This window comes from Symphodus melops (assembly GCF_947650265.1).
Source record: "Symphodus melops genome assembly, chromosome: 21".
NCBI lineage: Eukaryota > Metazoa > Chordata > Actinopteri > Labriformes > Labridae > Symphodus > Symphodus melops.
In genome coordinates this window covers 6,057,787-6,077,321 of record NC_136711.1, presented here as the reverse complement: position 1 = coordinate 6,077,321, position 19,535 = coordinate 6,057,787, and the positions used below count along the sequence as shown (strand labels likewise).

Sequence of the window (19,535 nt, the reverse complement as noted above, 5' to 3'; positions counted from 1 at the left end):
CCTGAAAATCTGCTGCTTTCTCCAGGTGAGTAAAACGCTACTTTTTTCCCCTGGAAACTAATCGTTCCTCCGGTTTTCTCTTCTTTTAATTTATCTTTGTGACCAGATTGTTGACGAAGTTTTTTTGTAAGTTGATTTTGAGCTTGGGGAAATTTCATATCCATAAAAACTAAAAGGCCAAAGCTAAACCCAACATTGCACTTTTAAGTCAATAACTGCTCCGTTGCTGCCACAATCAAAGTCATTAGGAATAAGAAAGTTGCCAAAGCATACACTGTCATGGAGACATTTAGTGTAAGTGATCAGTAGAGACCTTTTCTTTGGTTATTACCTTGTTGTTTGCTGTATATTGTACCCCCTGAATATCTAGCTAGTTGGTTTGTAGTAGGTATTGTTTGCCTGTGTGTCTGATCCATGATCACACAATAAAAAAAGGAAAAGGAAAATCTAAAACCAGAAAAAAAAAAAAAGTTTTCTCCAGGTGATATTCAACTGACATTGCCCGTTTCTGGATACTTTTGGTGAGATTATAACTTAATCTATTTTATAATTAAAGTAAAGTACATGTGGGCGTCCCTTTGTAGATTTTAATCAGTAGATGCCAATATGAATGATATAAACAAAATATGAAAATAATTCTGACATATGACGTCTTAGTTTGTTTTTTTTTGTTTTGTTTTTTTAAAGCGATCGTTATAATTACTGTTAACCAATGTTACACGTCAGTAGATGAATGTCTTCAAACGGTCAAAATCGCTGTAAAATATTAAGTATTAACTGTAAAAAAATGACAGTCGATGTTAATGTCTCGTTTATCCCTTTTTTTCCGTCAACACGCGAAGGCAGCATTTTTGCGTCTGACGTCACCGGCGAAGCTTCACTTGACGCTGCTCAGTGTTCTCAGATGCTGTGCATGAAGTGGTAAGAACTGATGAACTATCGATTATTGTATCATAACCATGGCGGTTTTATTTATTTTACAGTTAACATTCGATGTTATTTGAATATTTTGACCATTCTTTATTCAAAAAGTAACAGAAAACGTAAACAGACCTGAGCCCAGGCTAAAGTTGGCTAGCGTTAGCTATTGATTCACACTTTGCTAGGTTATGATGTGGTAGCCGGTGTTGGTATGGGCTGAGCTTTGTGTTGCTGCTTGTTGTTGTTGGTCTGTCCAAAGGCATTAACACAAATGGAGTTATTTAACCTGTTAGTCTTCTGTACAAGTCCAGAGTGGCTTAGCAGCTAAGTTACATGACAGCTATTGTGTGATAGAGATATCATTCACTGATATTATTTCATGTTCTTTCACATTATCAACAAATATTTCCTATTTTTTCAGAGAGAGAGAGTACTCTGCTTTTCTTCAGAGATGGAGTCTCAGAATTCAAACCTAACCTGTGCCATATGCCTGGAGCGTTTCAGAATCCCAGTGACCATCCCCTGTGGTCACACCTTCTGTCAAAAATGCATCACACAGCACTGGGACACCAAGAGCAAGTCTAACATTGGACCTCAATGCCCCATGTGTAATGAAAAGTTTGTCACCAGGCCCACCCTCAAGCGTAATGTGTCCCTGTCAGTCCTGACCGAGGCTGCGAACAGCACAGGGCCCTCCAGTCGAGAGTCGCTGATGAGGGGAAGTGAAGGGGCCAGAGCCATGCTGCTTTGTGATCGCCATAAAAAGCCTCTGGTTTATTACTGCAGGCAGGACAGAATGTCTGTGTGTTGCGAGTGTGGCATCTGTGAATGTCAGAACCATGAGAAGGTCTTGTTGGAGGTGGAACGGGAATATCAAGAGGTATAATAACACAGGGTCACCTCAGCTGCTCCACATTCATTGTGGCTTGGTCGAGCCGACTGTCTGATATGTTTTTTCTGTACAGATGCTGCTGGAAAGAAAGCAGAAAGAATTAGGGAAACTCATGGAGGAAACAGAAAAAAATATTAAGGATCTGGCCGATAATATCGATCAAGCCAAGGTGAGTTCTGTATAGAAGCTCAATCTTATAGACCACACAACCATATTCAACTTCACAAATATACATACACAGCTAAATATAACTAACAGACATGTTACTGCTTAATTTACAGCCATTATTGTATTTATTAATACTATTATTAGTATTATTATTATTATTGTAATTTACTGATATTGTTACTATTATTATTTCGACCTTTGTTACTACTGTCTACAGTTGTTTAAATTAATAGTGTGTGTGTATATATATATATATATATATATATATATATATATATATATTATATTTTATTTTTTTTCCGTTATGAGAACTGTTGTTATTTTACTATTATTAGATTGTCATCAACTATTATGTATTTATTCATTTATTTATATTTTATTTATTTTATTGTTTCTTCTCTGGTTATATGGATTTCAAACCATCCCCTCTTACTTTCCCCCAACACATAAAGCGTACACACACAAACACAAGCCTTCAACACACTCTAAATACACTGTCACTAGCTCCTGCTCGTTTCTGTTCTGTCTTGTTCATACTGTCTTAAATGTGAACGCATATTTTCAAATCCTCACGTTTATCTCTATCTCTCACTTGTGCTGTCCTACATCACTTATGAGAAGAAAAAAAAATACTATCGTAGATGAACAGTTGCCTTATGGTCTCACTGTTCTCTACTTTAAATACATGTTCTCTCTGGCAAATGAGAAAAAGACCTGGACACAGATTCCAATGGTTTTTTTCCTATTTAATTTATTTTGGGTTTTTCAAACATATTCCTGACTTGTTTGATTTTGGTGTCGGTGTGTAATAGTAACAAAAGTCAAACTGAATCGTTCCTTTCTTTAAGATTCTTGTTCAATAAAATGTAAACAAAATTAAACCTTCTAAAGTTTCAAATGGATCCTCATTGAGATTGAAGCCACCGTTTCAAGCTGTGTTAGCTCCCTGTGGCTAACCACAGCGCTACGACTCAGCACTTCCTGCCACTCGTTGTCTTCTACTTTTTATCTTATTAATATAATCTGTTCAGAGTTTGTTAGATATGACGATCTGATGATGGCAGACTCAGTGATAGTTTATAAGACGCTAACTCCGCCCCTTGTGAACTTGGAAAATCTGGGTTTACGTCTCAGGTTGATAACCAGCTTCATGTGACTGTTAAACACGATCGCCGATGTCAGGATTATTTAATCCAGGTAGCCCAAAGAAACCCTGCTGATGTTGAACTCACTCACAGGAAAAAACTGACCCTGCATTTTCCTTCAACAGGTCACTCTACAGCAGACTTCCACCTGGGTCAACGTCAAGTTCTCCACGCTGATAAAAATCCTGGCTGAGAAGCAGGAGACCACAGAGCTCTTTATTGAGGAGCACAAGGAATCTGCCATCGCAGAGGCAGAGGTACGGCTTGCTGAACTTGAGGGACGCTCCCAGATCCTCCGAGACTGTCAGGGACAAATAGCAGCTGTACAAAGCCTCGCAGACATCGAGCTAATTAAGGTTTGTACGACACCAGTCTGTATCACACATTTCACTGCATGTTTTCAAGCTGAGGACTAAGTGACCGTCGCTTGTTTGAGCCTCTCAATCTCATCTTCTGCTGCACGTTTCTAAATATGTAATGCTGAGTTCATTTGTTACCCTCCTGCTGTGAGATGGTCCTGATGTCGTCCTTTAAATATCCGTGCTGGCAGTTTAGCAATATGGTTAATTCATTTTCCCCTTGATCTGACGACTGATGGTCAGATTTGATGACTAACTGACAATCACAATAAGATGCAGAGTCATAGCTACACTTCCAATCCAAGGTGAATGTTTGTGTTGGCATAGAGTAACAAACCTAACGAATCAGTCAGGGTGTCTGGATGGTGCAGGCGCCTTTGAGTGACGATTTCAGACTTTACTGCACAGTTTATCAAATCCAACCAAGCGTCAAGTGAGGCGAATGTGTCGCTGCTAGGTGGCGGCAAATGACACTTTTTGTTTAGTTTCTGTTAAAAGACTTTGAAATGCTAAACTACACAGAACAGGTGATAAATTGTTTGAAGGGAAATTTAAAGATTGAGAGCACTTCATTGTCCCGTTTTCCCAAAGTGTTACACGCAGAGCAAGAAGTGGAGCGCTGAAAGCAGAGGATCCCCACCATGCAGGACTGATCAGCTTTAGCATCTTAAACACAACAGACACATTTAGTAATGTAAAATGAAGAAGGTCGCTCATGTGCTTAAGCTGGGATCTAGCATCATCATACAGGACTAAATGCGACACTGTGACCACTGTAGAGAAGAAATAGAAATATCTACTACTGAAACATTATCTCATTATTCAGTCAAACAGTCGACCTTTAGAAAAAAAAACATTGTGTGTCTAAGTTATACAGACTTGTAAAAGAGATACCTTGAACTGTTTTAAGATGATTGCATCGTTTTCATCTGCTCATTGTCATCACTAATCCAGGCTCCATTATTACAGAGTACAATGACTCCTCCTCGTGTACATATAACATCTACATTAATGGCTGCGCTGTAATTCTGTGTTTTATAATGTTGTCTTTTTAACTCTGTCCTCTGGTTTTTTTAAAAGGTCCCCATAAATAAAATATATGATTTTTGTTATTATACTTTAACACATGGCTAAATGTGTATATAAAGATCTACTTTATTGATCCTGTGAGGGGAAATGAAATGTTACACTCAGTTGTCGAACATGCTGCACACACAGGCACAAACACAGGATCCTGTGGACATGCTGGGTTGAGAACCACAGGGCCACCAGTATTTGTTTTTTCGTCCGTGTGTGGACGAAAGTATGGCATTTGGTCTGGTAGCTGGATGGAGAGATGCCAGGTCACATCCGGAGCACTGCTGAGGTACCTTTTAGCAAGGCACAGAACCCCCAACTGCTCGGGCGCTCTTTCATGGGCACTCTAACGTCTGTCACAGAGTGCGTGTTTACTGGAACCTGGTTGTGCCTTTGTGTTATTGAAACATAATACTACACACAATGTCATTGTAAGTGATTCAATCACTGTGTATTGTTCACTGTAGTAAATACACATAATGAGATTAATTATATAAATTAAAGTAAACTAACTATCCATGATGTACTGTTCATCCTGTAGTGTACATTTTGACTTTCAATGATATTACCACCAGTCAACTACTAGCTCACTAAAATGTTCATATCTTTACAGGAATCAATGCACATAGAAGTTCCTCGTTTCGTGGATATTCCCACAAATGTAACGCCAAACCTTCCCGAGCGTTTGAACGGTGTCACAGATGTCCTGTCCCGAGTCTCCAAGCTGGTGTCTGAGGACCTGGAGAAGGCCGTGAGCACGGCTGTAGGTCAGGACAAAGAGGGTAATCCAGCTTTCTCAATGTGTTCTCCATCTTTTAGCCGGATTTGCCGGGAAGATAACATCCACTGTCGCATGGCCTTTGCTTTGCGTATTCAAGCTTGTGCTCGTCTGCAGGCTCTCCTCAGGACAAGAGGCCGGTCCTCGCTGTGGTTCCCAGTCCAGCTGCTCCGTGCCACCCTGGTGGGAAGGAAGGCCTCAGTGCTTGTAAGTCGTGTCTGACATTATGGACTGTTTTTTTTTTTTTTTCCCCAAGTGTAGATGATCCTTTTTTTTAATCATTTATAAAAGTTTGTAACTGTGCAAAAGGAAAAAAATGTGTCAATGCTTGGGTGACATTAAAGATCAGCTGTCAAAAACAAGGAAGAGAAAGATTACACGTTGAAGAAATGAGCTCCCGCTCCAATCCGTCTGATTCATTTCTCTTTTTGAATAGATCGATGTGCGTTGACCTTTGACCCTCGCACAGCCAACGGACACCTGTCTCTGTCCATGGAGAACCGCAGGGCCGAGCACCTGACCTCGGGGCCTCGCCCCGTCCCGGGCAATGCAGCCCGCTTTGATCACACCTGGCAGGTGCTCTGCTTTCAGGGCTTCACCCGCGGGCGGCACTACTGGGAGCTGGAGGTGTCGAAGCCATGGGCCTACCTCGGGGTAAAGAACCGTGCTTATCTGTGTGAGACAGACTCATTAGAATTCAGATATCCAGGAAATTAGTCGAGCAATGTGGCAAGGTCAAATCTTTTTTTTTCTTACTTTGTCTGAAAGAGATTCAGGGTGATCAGCTGTTAACATAAAAATGGAATTAGCTTGGAAAGTTGTTACATGCATAAAGTCAGCAGACTTTGCCAACCTAAATTGTCTATTTGTGCAATTGTCTAAATTGCACAAATAGATTTGCAAGATATTTGTGCAATTTAAGCAGTTCTCTCTTCTTTCTTTTTCTTTTTTCTTTTTTTTATGAGGGGGGGGGCAACTTTTTACCAAAAATATAAGCCATGCTGTTGATCATTAGAATAATGGTGATTGCAGCAATATAAAAGTAATCGATCATTTTAAAAAACGTATTGATTTGACCGGCTGGATGGTCATGAAGAAAGGAGTGAGACAAACTTTAAAAACAACGCAGCGCTTGCTAAAAAGATGTTTACGTCAGTCCTTGAGGCACAGCAGGGCTTTGAGCTGAATTTAATGTGCACAGGCTAACAATCAATCAATCAATCAATCTTTATTTGTATAGCGTCAATTGATAACAGGTGTTATCTCGAGACACTTTACAAAAAGCAGGTAAAGGACCTTACTGTTTGTCTGTTAACATTAACAATAGAGCAGGTAACAAGACCTTGCTCATCGTTATGTTTACAAAAAGCAGGTAAAGGACCTTACTTGTTGCTATATTACAAGAGCCCAGCTCTTATAGCAATATGTTTGGGCAGGCCATGGCAGGCAACCAATGGCAATGATCATTTTACCTATCTCAATTAGGGTTTGAGCCAGTGTTGGATCTTCTCATGTTTCTAGAAACATCCAGCGTTTCACAGTCTCTTTATTACCGTTCTGCTCCAGGTGACCTATGAGACCATCCCGCGGAAGGAGAAGGGCAAGAGGTGCATGGTGGGTATGAATGAACTGTCTTGGAGCCTGCAACTGGACGAGCATCAGCTCAGCGCGTGGCACAACGGCCGGAGGGAGACTCTGGTCAGCCACTCCCAGCACAGCCGCATCGGCATGCTGCTCGACTATGAAGCCGGGACGCTCACGTACTATGGAGACGGGCAGACCAGGCTGCACGCCTTCCACTGTGCCTTCACCCAGGAGCTGTTCCCAGCCTGCTGGATAGGAGAGGGTGTCAGCATAACCCTGTGCTCCACATGAGCTCACTCCCGAGAGAAAAAGGGAAGGAGGGAGCGCAGTAAGAAGAAGCACGAGTGTCGACTCAATGTAGAAAAACGTCCCTTTAACATCAAGGACCCTTCGAATCTTCTGTTTCTTTACAGTGACTGCCTTACTCCAGAAGAAGTGACTGTGAAGAGCTTCCTCCCCCGTGCAGACTATCTTCACCCTGTTCCAAGTATTACTCACCACCTAATAACTAAGCTAAGGACATGGTAGCACACTCTTGTCTACAGAGATGCATTCAAAACATTTTATTGCCATCCACTTCAGAACTGCCTGTGGTGAGAGCTTCTTAACAGGAAGTATTTGTAGCTTATGTCTTTCATGAGAGGATATGAAGAGCCTTGGACTGTTAGTTGAACAAAAAAAAAACATTTTTAAACTTCACTAGCTCTAGGAAAATTGCTAAAAGCTAATGTTTACATATTTTAAACATTGTTTTAAGATCAAACAATTAGAACATTTCAGAGGAAAATCACTACTTTGTTTTGTTTAGTTCAATGTTTAATGACTGCCATTAGATTTGAGATGATCAAGTCAGTATCCAGTTATAGATGATTCCACTTTCACTCCTCGTGACGGGCAGTCTTCGTTTTCCTGCGAGATGATAAGCAGATATTGTAGGCTGGCTTACAGGCGTATGACTTATTATGACATGGCAGGGTTTAATAAGCTTTTTTAAAAAAAGCTTTTAAAAAGAAGTTCATGAGCAGTTGAGTTTGCACTGTGTTAAACAAATGGCACTATTTCTAACCTGGCAGCTTCTGCATTATGTCCCTGTGTTGTTCTAGACACAGAGCGCTGTGTGAGGCACACGTTCTTTGAGCCATGAAAATTGGTCCTGCAGACTAAGCTAAGCATACATACTGGTTATAAGAGCTAGTCTGGTAACCAACCACCAGTGCTTACATACACCACACATTAACATGTTCAGCATCTTGTTGCCTGGCAACTAGTAGCAATCATTAGAGAAATTAAAAAGTAAGCCCAGCCAGAAATATTCTGAAACATAATTTAAAAACAAAACAAAAAACAGAACCTGACATTTGTTACTTTGTGTTTTTTTCACTTCTTACATCAACATGTTTTTGACTTGGTTCGTTTGCTTCTGGACAGAGCTTCGCCTGTCACTTCTCTTTTCCCAGCGCTAACCGTCTGGCTTAAACTTCACTGAAACAGTGAAAATACAGTCACATCCATCTTCTTTATCGTAAGCAGCAAACCATAAGGCCTAGTTCCTCCTAGAATCGGACTCGTATGTTAACCACTTCAGGTTTTTTTTTTTTTTTTCACATTTAGTCCCATTTCTCTCACGTTGAGGTGGAAACAAAAACAGTTCATGCTCCTGTTTAAGACACTGCAGCAATTTAAGAATGAGAGGACATTTGCAGCTATTTGAAAAATGTATACGCGAGGAATCGCTCGCCTCAGAGGTCTACAAATCTGGTACTTCTCCTGGTTATACTTGGCTTGTTTTTATTTTGTCTCATCTCTGGGGTTCGATGCACATAAAAATGGGAGTCAGTTAATCATGCTTTTTTGTGTATAGACATTCAGTTTCTGCAGGGTTCATTGAACGTGATCATTTTTATTTGACATTTTCCTGGTACAGACACGACCCCGCCTCCCTCCCTGTGGAACCATGAGCAATGTAAATGAAACTAAATGTCTGTGGGCTGTTCATTACTACTGAGAAAACGGAAGTGAAAATGTTTGTGTGGATGCACAAAGACCCCGCCTGCACAATCTAGAAGCTGTGATGCTGACAGTGTTGTGATTGAATCTGCTGTACACTACAAATGTTTTAACCTTTATTTGTTTTTATGATTTTTTTTTTTTTTTGGGAGGGGGGGCTTTTTTATGCCTTTGTATTAGAGACAGCAACCAAGAAGAGAGAGAGAGTGAGAAATGGCATGCTGGACAGGAGCCACAGATTGGATTTGTACCCGGGCCGGCCACTCTCGAGGACTCAAGCCTCTTTACATGAGGCGCGTGCACTAACTGCTCCACCCTTTTTGAAATGACAAGCACTTAGGCATGGCCATGTCCTTCAGAGCACTGAGGTGCATCAGTCTTTGGGGAAACTGCTGTGGATTTGCACAAGTTATTTGGAAGCACAGAAAAGAACTACTGACTTTGAGAAAGGGGAAAAAGCACATCCCTAAACACGAGCCCTCCTGCAGACTCTGGAATAGATTTGTGTAAAGTCTACTGTTGCACTGTTTTACGTTCGAAGAGGGAAACCGTTCATGTTGCTTTGCTCTGTGAGAACACAAACTGAGTGTAAGAAGTGGACGTAGCACGGCGACGTCAACCATTAAATGAAGATTAATGACCCGTCAGTAGGAGTTCACACACTCTTTCATCTGAATTTAAGCTTTCTTTAAAGAATGAAAAGGTGATGTCCACTTCTTATAAACAGTCTACTGTGTAGAAATAAAGACAGCCATTCTCGTTCACATGAGTCAAGATCAATTTAATAAAATCCAATCCAATGCGTACAAGCATTAGTAGAGATCATGCTTTGGTTTACATAATTGAGCCATTTTACATGTTCAATAAATTAGTTTGAAATAAATAGTGAGCCTTGTTATTATTTTACACACAGCCATGACAGAGCAAAGAAGAGCCTGATGCATAGCATTCAGAAAGTGCAAAGAATCAGCCACAGATAGAGTATATAGAAGAGTCACCGAGGGAGGACAAACACTGAGGTGATGAGATCAGCTTCCAGGACTGACCTCAGATCGAGGGGTTTGGACCAAAATCAAAGGTGAAGCCGGCTGCTGCAAGTCTGACCGTGTGTTATCGAGAATGTTCAGAGGCATGACAAAAACAGGAAGTGACATCATTGGGTGACTGCTCTGCTCTTAATCCCTCCTGGCAGTCCATCCCTCCTGTACCGCCCTGGTCGCCCTCACTCGGCCCTAATCCTGGATTCACTGCTCTAATCTTTGTGGTCCTATTCTCGAGGCAGACACGGCCTCCCTGCGCTCATCATTGTTTACAAAAGCTTTTTATTTTTTCTTCCTCTTAGCTTAGTGTTCTTGAGAAAATATCGCAATTTTTTAAAGTCTACATATTAAAAGCCTGTACACAAATGATAGAAAAATAAAATAGTGCGTTCAGCTCGCATCGGAATGGATTAGCAAATTAATTCACATCATCTGGTTTTATGTAGCGTCATAGACATCCATAGAAAGTTAGAGTGAGCTTCACAATATAGCTGAATCTATCGTCTTTATGTGGGGACATGGATGGACTCTTTCCACAGTCGTTCGTTGTAGTACCAGGTCACAAAGTGTTTGTCATCAACATTGGGAAGAAAAAAAAAGCCCCCAGAAAGTACAAACCTTGGTCTGACCCACTTTCTTTTTTTTCCCTCTCTCAAAGATTGCTACCAATACTTCTAAACTGCCTCGAGTAAAGGTGCTTCTATAGAGAATGAAGCTGGTTACGTCATAGGAATCATTAGAAGGAATGGGAAATGTTGTGTAAAGCGTTGGAATGAGGAGACAAACTGGAACCAGAAGGAATGAGTGGTCAGGAGGACGGGGGGGGGGAAGAGAGAGAGAGGGAATGTGTTCGAGGTTTGAGAAATGACGGGATCCAGGAGGATAGAGGAGACAAGGGGAGGAATCTGAGGAGCTGGAGCCGGTCTACTGGTTCTTCTTGTCTTCTGGAGGAGAGTAGGGAGGGGGCTTGTCCTGTGGAGAAACAACAGGCATAGTTGGAGAATATGAAATAAAAGTATTATTCACATCTCTTCAGATGGTCATTGTCACTGCAGCCGGTTAAAACAACCAGCAAGGCGGCAAAATGTTGTTAAAGCCTTAGATGGGAAAGTTTCTGTCAGTGGACAGGAAAGGAGCAGTCTGTCCGAGGCTCTGGTAGAGTTTGGCTACATTCACACTGTTTTCGTTATCAATTCAGACTCCTGCAGGAATCCACTTAAGGAAGTGACCCGTTCACTGCTGTCGTCACATTTGAGCAGTGTGAAAGCAGCCTTTGACGTCAAACGTTCACAGGCCACATGCACCCAGGGGGGGCTGACTTATATGACATATCTGAGTTCTAAAATGTGAGTATAACAAATGACATTGTGTTGCGATATGTTGATATTTTTGTTATTTGAATCGCAAATGTACTTTTTTGACATTCTAATTCATTTTGAACAAGTTGCATTGTTAGAAACTGTACGCAGCCTTTTTTACAGGTCTGGCTTTCTTATAAGTGTTGCTCAATATATGAGCTTGACTCCCGTCGAGTAGAAATCAGAAGACTGAAATTTGTTTCTTTCTTGTCAAAATATTTGTTTGTCTTGTTTTGATTTTGTGGACAAAAATAAACAGTTGAAAAAGTCAAAATCGCAATAAACTATCGCAATTCTCAGCATTCTGCAAAAGCTTTACATCACAATCATTTCACTAGTATCGTGATAATAGCATATCGTGGGGCCTCTGGTGATTCCCACCCCTAAAGAACATGCCAACTTGAAAACAGGCTCAATATTCCTTTGTGTGTATAAAATTAAAACCGTCTCTACAATGCTCCACACACACTGAACAAAAATGCTGCGTTACATTTGATCTCGGAAGTCACAAATTCCGAGTTGCCAGTCTGATACGTCATCAGGAAGTCAGAATTCTGACTGTGACACTCGAGTAAGGATAAGGATAATCTTTATTGATCCCCCAATGGGGGAAATTTGGGTGTTACAACAGCTCCAAAAAACAGTAAAACAGGGAATATAAACAGCATCAATCACAAAAAAGAAAAAAAGAACAGCTATGAGCCAGTTTACATTCATTAAATAAGGGGGATAAAACAAGTACAAATCCATAGTCTGCAACGTGCATCGACAGAGAGGATCGTCTGCGAGTTCCCTCTATGGAGGTGTTGTCATGTTGTACTCGGTCAGAAACTATCACGTAGTGTGTCGTCTAACCTGAATGAATCAACCGCTTGATGTGAAATGAGCGACGGAGGGATAGAGGGAGGCTCACCTGTGGTAGGTACACATGTGTGTGAGGCAGTGTGGCACAGCTCGCACTCGCTGCTGCCTCGGCTGCTTTGGCCTCCGCTGGAAAAGAGAAGGGAGGGACACATTCATTAAAAAAAATAAAAAAACACGTCTGACTTGTTGCTACCAGAACGCAGAATGAAAAGCCTGAAGCTAATCAAGCCCGAGGTTAAAAGTTTGGTGTTACTAGAAGGGGAAGAGGAAACACAGGCTAATATAAGAAGAGCTTATCTTTTGAAATAGTTACAACACAGACACCAGGCAATACTGAAGGTTTGACTTTAGAGCAATGTCACCATACTATTAAGACACTTAACAGAAGTTTAACCAGTGAATGGCTCACAGTCCACTTACAACCTTTTCACTGTTTGTCAAACATCACTTTTGTTTTAACCAGAGTAAAAGGTAGATTAGATAAGTGGTTGAAAGTGTTCAAGACCGAAAAAATAAAACTCAGTCATGTTTTTTCTTTTTTTGTTCAGATCTAGTCAATGTTTGCAAAATAACAAACTAATGTTACAGTATGACGTCATCCTAATCAAAATGTTGAACACTGCTGCATGAACTGTTCTGCTCAAAGAGACAAAACTGTTGAAGAAAAACAAAAAGTTTAATTACTTAGGTCTGTTAGTTCAATAATTACAAGTTGCATTATTTGGTGATTATAATTAAAAAGAACAAACAGTCCGAATAAGAGCTCAAATCTGTTATCCATCATTACTTCAGTCAGTATTTTAGTCCCTAGTTTAGGCCGATTTGACTTTTTTTGTCAAGGTTTGAACCGTTTAAAGAAATGATGACAACATGGCGCCGGACGGCCTCGTGGTTACTGTATGTCGCCCGCTTCATGTACAGACGCTTCGGCCACTCTCTCCCCCTAAAACTTCCCGTCTCTCCGCGGTTGACCGATCCAACAAAAGCTAATCAATGGTCCGACATTGAACAAATACAGGGATTATGCTGATGTTATGACCGTTGAATGGTAGTACACAGTGTTAGTGATAACACTGTAATGTGACTCCAGTGGACGATGATGAAAGATGTAACTGAATTATGTTCATGCCCTACTGATGGTCTCTTCAGAACCATCTAACTTATTTTATTACTCATATTTATATCATGAAAATGGTTTATATTTATAGTGCGAGGAGAACTTTACTTCTACTCATTGCATTGTGACATTTATCTGTTATTTGTTTTTGTGCTGTGTCCCTCCTTCTTAGCCCATCCAACTGTTCAGCTGCCGGTTAAAAAAAGAACACTTTTGAAGTTCCTTCTCACAGCAACATTCTTAAACAGGACTCAGACCCTTCATCTTCTTTCCATTTTCACTTGTATTTACACTAGCAGTGACTATTTTCTACGGAGGCCCACCTGCGACTGAGGACGGGAGGTCTGGATCATGTGGGGGCTGCTGGCCCAGAGGAGCAGAATAAGGAGGTGGTGGTATGTAGCCGGCAGAGGCGTCAAATGCTGGAGGGTGAGGATAGAATCCGCCTGGACAAAAAGCAGCAAAGAGCTTACATACGAGTCCAAGTGCAGTGCAACACTTTTACATGACGTGAGGGAGATCTGCATCAAGGAATCAAAGGGGTTTCACTAGGGCTGGCAACTACCTGGTGGAGGAGGGTTGGTGTAAGAGTAACCCGGTGGAGGTCCGGCAGGGTACATCCCGTTAGCAGGAGGGGGAGGAGGGTAAGCATAAGCCCCATTGGCCATGTAGGGGCATCCATCAAACGCTGGAGTCACTGGCTGACCTCTTGATGCTGCAGGAGAGAGAGGCGCCAGAGAAGAAGAAACAAGGACGAGACAGTACCGAGTTAACATCCACTCGTTGCAAATGTTGTAAAGCTATCAGACACGTTCCTCTTTTTATTGTAACCAATAAGATACAGCTTATATCTTAAAATATGAAATACTAATATAAAGTCAGCAGGACCTCCCATACATACCCTGAGCTGCGACCTGCAGCATGTACTGGCCAAACTCTATCGCTCCTCCAGCAGCGAAGACGAGCTTGAATGTGGCAGTGCCCTCCCAGCCCCCTGCGGGAATCAGGACACAAGGAGCGATCCGTGTAATTACTGAGCAATGAACAAACTGACCAGGAATACTGCAGGATCCATCAACTGCAGCGTAACCCGTTACAATCATGAACGTGCAGACGCACACTCACCTCCAGGCTCGGCGCTCACAGTGCCTTTAATGTAATTGGCTCCTAAGACAGGCTGCTTGACCTCGCAGCCTTTCATAAGGTAGAAGGGCATCATGAAGGACTGCAGTGCATCTCGGCCTTTAGCCACAAAGATCACCTGCGGGAAAACGACACAGCCCCTAGTTCTACATGTGCTCTGTCAAAATCAGTGAACGACGCACAATGTCAAAAAGCGCTATGTACATATGCGCGGCTAAATAAGAAATCAGATGAGAGGGAGTGTCATCTCTCACCCTGTACGGAGTTAGGAAGATGCTGCCCTTCTTGCTCTTTCTGAAGGCTTCGGGAAGACGGTCAGCGTCACAGAAAACCAGCTCCACGTTATCGTAGTTCATCAACACACTAGTGACATAATGAGACACAAAAACAGAATAAAATGATCTAAAAAAAACTCCACCACTATCTATCATATAAAAATGATAAATAAATAAAAATTATACTGCAAAATGTTTGCATGAATAACAAAAATCTAAATAATGTATTCATTTATCAGTGGCTTTTGTTTGATTGACAATATGACTCATTACCCTACTTTCATAATCTTGGATTTAACAGCTTAAAAATGAGATAATTGGGTGATTGTGCAATAGTCCAGTTACTAAACATGGCTCATCTGTTTCTATTCAGCAAAGGGAACTATGGTAAATGGATTAGGCTTACATGCCATCTATTGACAGGGCTTACTGGTTCTTGGTGAGATGGGTTCACTCCTATGTTCGAGAAGGATCTACCTTGGTGTTAATACTAGCTCTGATGACTTGGTTTACAGTCTAGAGAAAATGGAACAGAGTAGTAAAACAGGCCAGACTGTGAGCTTGTGATCTTTGTAAGCGATGCAGCAGCACGATACAGCCAACCACTACTGCAGCACAGCTACATAACGTTTCAGTCTGTGCGTTTGTTTTTTTGTTTGTTAGACAAACAATTAAAACACACGTGAAGCCTGATGTGGCTAACAACACTGATGACATAACATGCTAAAGGCCACGATTGGGCGACAAGACCCAGTCCTGGTTTCGTACGGCCCTGTTCCCTTTCAAACATGGCGTTTATATCACAAGAAGTGCAGCCTCGCTTTTCATTTAGCATTTCTGTTTATATTTGGTGCTGTTGTAGGAGTGAGTGGGGAGCCACTTGATGTTTAAACACCACTTTAAAAAAAAAGGCATTGCTGAATAAAATGTCCATGATGCTCGCCACCGTCGACACACCATTAAGTGATTTTTGGTACAAACATAAAATTATTCAGACGATAAAAGTTATCGCTCCGGTTAAGTATTAGTTAACGTTAGCTGTTTTTCTTTTACAAAATTAATGAGACATGTTGGACAGCGTCCAGTATAAAGTGTCGTCATAATTTCACAGAGTCAGAGATATATACCTTTTTGCCTTTAACTTTAAATTATGTCTGTTTAGCTATAAACGAGCATCACACTTGTTCAGTCTGGTTGACAGTCACAGCTAGCTAGCTCTCTTTACCTTTCACTGTTGTTGATGACCACTCCGCCGGACTCCGAGTTGTTCTGGTTCAGAGTCATTTCGACGGGCCTCCAGATTGTCCAACAACAACAACAACAACAACAAAATGAAAAGGCTAATCCTCTATTAGAAAACGTAAATGCAGGCCTATTTTCGACCTCTGTGTTCGTTTACTCTGCCGTTATAGCGGTTCTTGCACCTGCTGCCTCTCCGCCGCCATACGTGTGAAACGCCCATGTCGTGACGTCACACATAATTAAAAAATACATGTATAGAAGATGAACTATTAAACGGTGAAAGGACAATGGTAATTATGTGAATGTTAAAATTAATTCATCGGTATATATTGCTCGTTGAAACTGAGATTCTCTTAGAGATGAGTGTGCATTTAAACCATTACAACCATTAGAGTTTCTAGAGGGTTCTTCCCCGAAAACACCGGATGGACCAAGTCTGCAGGACATTACTGCCAAGAAATGATTGACAAACTTAGAAACGATTTTGTAAAATATGTTATTGACTCAAAATGTTATTGTTTTTAATTTGTCTCTTTACGTCTCAAATATCCCTGTTTTTTCTGCTTAGGCCTATTCACCGTCAGGACGTTTTGAAAAAAATTTAAAAAATGAAACAATATGTGTTACTGTAATCTGTTTTTACATCTTTTATGCTGAGATTTACATCTGTAGACCAATCTCTTCTACATTTTTACTGATGAATCTAATCTATTTATGATCTGCTCAAAATGATTTACATCAATACTTTCTGTCAAAAAATGAGGAACACATAGTTTGTCAATAAGCCAAGCTCATGAAAGTATTTTTTATACAAGGATTTATTGGTTATTATGAGGCATTTACCAATTACAGTAAGGAACAGCACTTCTCAGAAAGAGTCAAGAAAGGAAAGTGGTCAGGTTGCAAAAGTACCCACATGCTTGTGAAAGATGCAACAAGATGCACATTCATGGTGTGGGTTGGCAAACAATAGTGGAGGTCTTTGTCTGTCTATTCCGGACACACACGCACGCGCGCGCGCACACACACACACACACACACACACAAGGAACACACTAGAATTGATTTTATTTCTGAACAGGTGATTTAAAAATAAAGTGTGTTTTGTAACTGTTATTTTTCTTTCAAATTGCTGACTGTAACTGCTCAAACGTGTTTGTAGGTCTTACTACACAGTAAATATAGACTATGACTATCATCATTGTGCATTGTTGAAGCTTGTGATTGGGAACAGACTAACTTCAGGTTGATTTGATAAAAATCTTACATTTTGCAAATATGTGTGAATAATCTGTAGAATTCTAAACTTAGATTTTGTGACCTTCCTAATCATCAGCTATTTTTCCTGCAATGCAAATATACTCATGGCCCTCTCTAAATTCAGAAGATTGTTCATGTTTTGCATGTTGTGAGAGATAGTACACACCCACAGATGTAATGATAGTTAGTTTTCTGTAAATACATATTGGAGCAGCAAACATGAACTCTTAGTAGAGTAGAGTGATGATAGTATGGATTCAGGGAGTAAATACTCTTTTCATTGGGATAATGGCTTACAGGTAGAGCTAACAATACAGCCCTCAGCTGGACTGCTTTGCACAGCCTCATGTTACATTCTGTTTCATAAAGTTCATTCAGCTGCAGTTGATCGCATCGTGAGATTTGAACCAAAGCTTTAGATCAACCGTGAAATTCAGTGTTTATGCAAACAGCATATGAAAAGAAGCCTGGGCTGACAGTAGTAAACAGTTTTAGTTCTTTGGGTTGGTGAGTGTGTGTAGACAAGTACAGGAGTAAAACACAAGTTATTTTGCATTAGAAAAAGACATAAGTCACACATATTGACATAGCCTTTTTCAACAGGAAGTGAACACTTCCGGCTTCCGTGTGATAGCTCATAGAAACACATTGCACACACAGCTTCCCTATGTCACATAGAGCAAACCAGGGTACCAGGCAGGAGCATGGTAGTCTGACAGACGCATCAAAATGGCAAGTAACATGGAGCCCAAAGACAACAATCTGCTGCAAACACCTGAACAGGTATGTAATGTGTTCCCCTTACTTTGTACAAAATGTTTATTTTTGTTTTGCTCTGTGCCTGTTCATTAACCATCGAGTTTATATAAGGCTGTGTATTAGACAAATGTAATGATGCAGTCAGATTTTAAAAGTTCTCTTTTGTTCTTAATTTATTATTTTGTTTCTGTAATGTTTTTTGATATCTACACAGATTTTCAGGATTTAGGCTTAAGGTATTTTTTATTTTAATTTGTTTTCGGTGCTGGAGGGAAAAACCCAACTCTCAAATACTTATATGGGCAATAACAGTGGAAACCCCTAATCTCAAACAGTGACTCATATTATCCAAATAGTTATTTTAAGATGCTGTGACTGTGATTCACAGTTATTTTAGAGGTTTGTGTCGATCAGATGATGCAGAATGGGTCATATTTGTTTTGCAGACAAGCCATGAACTTGGCCATGTAAATGTCCAGCATGTGCCAGGGTATTTTATATTTGTGGACAGTTGACACGCTTGTGTTATGTAATTTGGAAATTGGCCTTAAAGTCAGCCACATTTTAAGCATACAGTATGCAGAGTATTAAAACAGTGATATGCAGACGACACATTGAACAGTAAGCTGTGTATATGTGTGATATGGTGGAGTACTGCTGTATTCTCTATTTTCTGTTTGGGTTTTGAGTTATTCCTTTTCAAGTTACTCTTTTTGGATTGAATCTTTAGCAGGTTGCCAGTTGCTGTCAGTAAGTGTCTTTCATTATCAGCAATAGAGGAAGTCCAGGCAACTCTTATCAGGAATCAGAAACATTTCTGTTTCTTTAGCCCAGCAATGAAAACAATTGAATGAAGAAAGGCTAAGAAGTACATGAAAAGGTATTAGTAGTTCCTAATATGTGAGGAAGTCTAATTTTGAATATCTGCTGTTGATGTACTTACCTTTTCGTAAATATCTTCTATAAGGCACATTTGTCTTCTGTTTTCCAGGAAAATGGATCAAGACAGGTAAAACAAATCAACCTTGCAAAACGTTTCTTTTTTTCAGTACTTACTCAGATCCATAAGGCTTTACTTTGTACGACGTAAGACACATGAATGACAAGAAACTGCTGATTAGTTAGCAAATGTAGTGTTAACCATGTCGACCATCTTAGTTAATTAAGCTAATATTTGCTTATGAGCCCTGGATATGAAGTACAGCATACACTGATGGGAATATCATTACTTTCATGACTTTTGGGCAAACACCAAAGTTTTGGGGGGAAAAAAGTAGCTATAATTTATCGTGAAGGGGATATAAGTATCCATTCGAAGTTTCATAAATAACTACACCATTGTATTGAAAGATATCCCTTCAAAACATGAATGTCAAAGGGATTGTGGTCCCATAAAAGAAAGATCATTATGCTTCTCCTTCTGGGCAATATGGCTGTAAAAAAATGTGTTGAAATACATTTCTGGAGTATTGGAGCCCTGCAGTGTGGGTTTGTATTTCTCTTTGTTTTAAGTGGCTCAGCATTAGCCCTCTTTGGTTTGGATGAG

At 40.5% G+C, this 19,535-nt stretch overlaps 2 protein-coding genes across 2 annotated transcripts; one reads left to right on the top strand and one right to left on the bottom strand.

Annotated features, from left to right (window-relative positions):
• The first annotated feature begins 824 nt into the window (after positions 1 to 824).
• Positions 825 to 9,068, top strand: trim65 (tripartite motif containing 65). The gene is made up of 8 exons (XM_079372677.1): positions 825 to 921; positions 1,345 to 1,801; positions 1,887 to 1,982; positions 3,252 to 3,482; positions 5,176 to 5,344; positions 5,458 to 5,547; positions 5,777 to 5,994; positions 6,907 to 9,068. Exons 2-8 carry the CDS (start codon positions 1,373 to 1,375, stop codon positions 7,213 to 7,215), a joined length of 1,542 nt encoding a protein of 513 aa, XP_079228803.1. The 5' UTR covers positions 825 to 921; positions 1,345 to 1,372; the 3' UTR covers positions 7,216 to 9,068.
• A 629-nt stretch (positions 9,069 to 9,697) lies between these two features.
• On the bottom strand, positions 9,698 to 16,194 carry wbp2 (WW domain binding protein 2). The gene is made up of 8 exons (XM_079372702.1): positions 15,954 to 16,194; positions 14,708 to 14,816; positions 14,436 to 14,571; positions 14,212 to 14,304; positions 13,876 to 14,025; positions 13,634 to 13,756; positions 12,243 to 12,319; positions 9,698 to 10,943 (listed from the first exon to the last, which is right to left on the bottom strand). The coding sequence occupies exons 1-8, from the start codon at positions 16,010 to 16,012 to the stop codon at positions 10,896 to 10,898; spliced, it is 795 nt and encodes a 264-aa protein (XP_079228828.1). The 5' UTR covers positions 16,013 to 16,194; the 3' UTR covers positions 9,698 to 10,895.
• Between the last annotated feature and the right edge of the window lie 3,341 nt (positions 16,195 to 19,535).